Source organism: Capra hircus, chromosome 2 (genome assembly GCF_001704415.2).
Source record: "Capra hircus breed San Clemente chromosome 2, ASM170441v1, whole genome shotgun sequence".
Lineage (NCBI taxonomy): Eukaryota > Metazoa > Chordata > Mammalia > Artiodactyla > Bovidae > Capra > Capra hircus.
The window spans coordinates 17,011,865-17,013,949 of NC_030809.1; the positions used below are offsets into that span (position 1 = coordinate 17,011,865).

Genomic DNA, 2,085 nt, shown 5'->3' on the forward strand with positions numbered 1-2,085 from the left:
CCAACCTTAGGGGTGAGGGTGAGGTGGAGCAGAGGGTCAACATACAAAGAGGAACTGGGTTCTGAAAACAGCATTTGAAGCTGTACAATCTGCAGCTCAAGTCAGCAGTGCCCTAGTTTTCTTGTTTCCAGTTCTGTGAAATTCTCTCTTTGATGAAACCAGTTTGGGTCAGGACTTATGGTCTTGCTGATACTTTCAACAGAAAGACTTCTGATAGGAGAAAAGGGAACAGAGAAAGGGTCGTGCACATTCTGTTTTTGTAAAAGATAAAGACACATACACACACGTGTGTGTGGTATATATAATATATATATCCATATATATATATTCATATATATATATATCACAGTGATTACATCTGGGCAACAGAATTAGGAGGTGATTTTCCTTCCTGTGTTTTCTAATTGTTGTTCAGAGAGCATAGATTGCTGTGTGATAAAGGGGATGTTTTCATGAGTCTTGACAAAGTTGTTTGACTCCATTAGTTCTAGAGAGTAAGAGGAGCTTCATCTCATCTATTGTTGACATTGTAGGAAGGAATATGAGCCAGCAGAACCAGAGCGAGAACTGCTCCTTCAAAGATGTGGACGACCTGATGAAAACCGTGCAGTTGGCTGTCCAAATCCCTACCTTCCTTCTTGGTCTGCTCCTCAATGTGCTCGCCATCCGAGGCTTTAGCTCCTTCCTGAAGAAGAAGTGGCCTTGCTACACTGCCACCTCCATTTACATGATCAACCTGGCAGTCTTTGACCTCCTGCTGGTGCTCTCCCTCCCATTCAAGATGTTCCTGTCCCGAAGGGAGGGCTCATTCCTTCCCTTCTGTACTCTGGTGGAGTGCCTCTACTTCATCAGCATGTATGGGAGCATCTTCACCATCTGCTTCATCAGCGTGGACAGATTCTTGGCCATCCGGTACCCAATCCTGGTCAGCCACATCCGGTCCCCCAGGAAGATCTTTGGGATCTGCTGTATCATCTGGGTGCTGGTGTGGGTTGGGAGCACTCCTATCTATAGCTTCCATGGCAAAGTGGAAAACTACACGTGCTTCCATAACATGTCTGATGGCACCTGGAGCGCCAAGGTCTTCTTCCCTTTTGAGGTCTTTGGCTTCCTTCTTCCCATGAGCATCATTGGTTTCTGCTCCTCCAGGAGTATTCACATTCTGGTTGCTCGTCGGGACTACACCCAGGACTGGGTCCAGCAGAAGGCCTGCATCTGGACTATTGCGGTCAACCTGGCTGTCTTTGTGGTCTCCTTTCTCCCCGTCCACCTGAGTTTCTTCTTGCAGTTCCTGGTGAGGAATGGCTTCATCGTGGAGTGCAGAACCAAGCAGACTATTATCTTGTTCCTGCAGTTGTCCTTGTGTTTCTCCAATTTCAATTGCTGCCTGGATGTTTTCTGCTACTACTTTGTCATCAAAGAATTCCGCGTGGACATCATGACCCACCGGCCTTCCAGGACCCAGCTAGTCCACCAGGATACCATGAACACCATGGTTAAGGGAAAAAAGTCATGCCTGGAGGAAGGAAACCTCAACCCAAATTCCATAGGGAATATCCCTTCCCAGGGCTCTGATGTGGTGGGCTGACAAGTGGTGCATTTACTGGTGTGCCCTCCCTCTGATGCTTACTTGAATGCCATCCTTGCTCACTGTGGCCCCAAAACCTTTCCTCTGAACTCAGACAACTTGACATAAGCCACTCAGTGTCAGTATCTGGGGAACTCTGAAGAACCCAGGTGAATTCTCGATTTCTCAGTCTCCAAAGCAGGAGGCCTTTGACTATGTGGATCACAACAAACTGTGGTAAATTCTAAAAGAGATGGGAATACCAGACCACCTTATTTGCCTCCTGAGAAACCTGTATGCAGGTCAGGAAGCAACCATTAGAATTGGACATGAAACAACTGGTTCCAAATTGGGAAAGAAGTACATCAAGGCTGTATATTGTCACCCTGCTTGTTTAACTTGTATGCAGAGTACATCCTGTGAAGTGCTGGACTGGATGAAGCTCAAACTGAAATCAAGATTGCTAGAAGAAATATCTACAACCTCAGATATACAGTTTTAACCACCCTAATGGCAGA

The 2,085-nt window shown here is 46.3% G+C and overlaps 1 protein-coding gene across 1 annotated transcript; it reads left to right on the forward strand.

Moving 5' to 3' along the window:
* GPR55 (G protein-coupled receptor 55) lies at positions 542 to 1,784 on the forward strand. The gene has a single exon (XM_018058316.1). It carries the CDS (start codon positions 542 to 544, stop codon positions 1,586 to 1,588), a length of 1,047 nt encoding a protein of 348 aa, XP_017913805.1. The 3' UTR covers positions 1,589 to 1,784.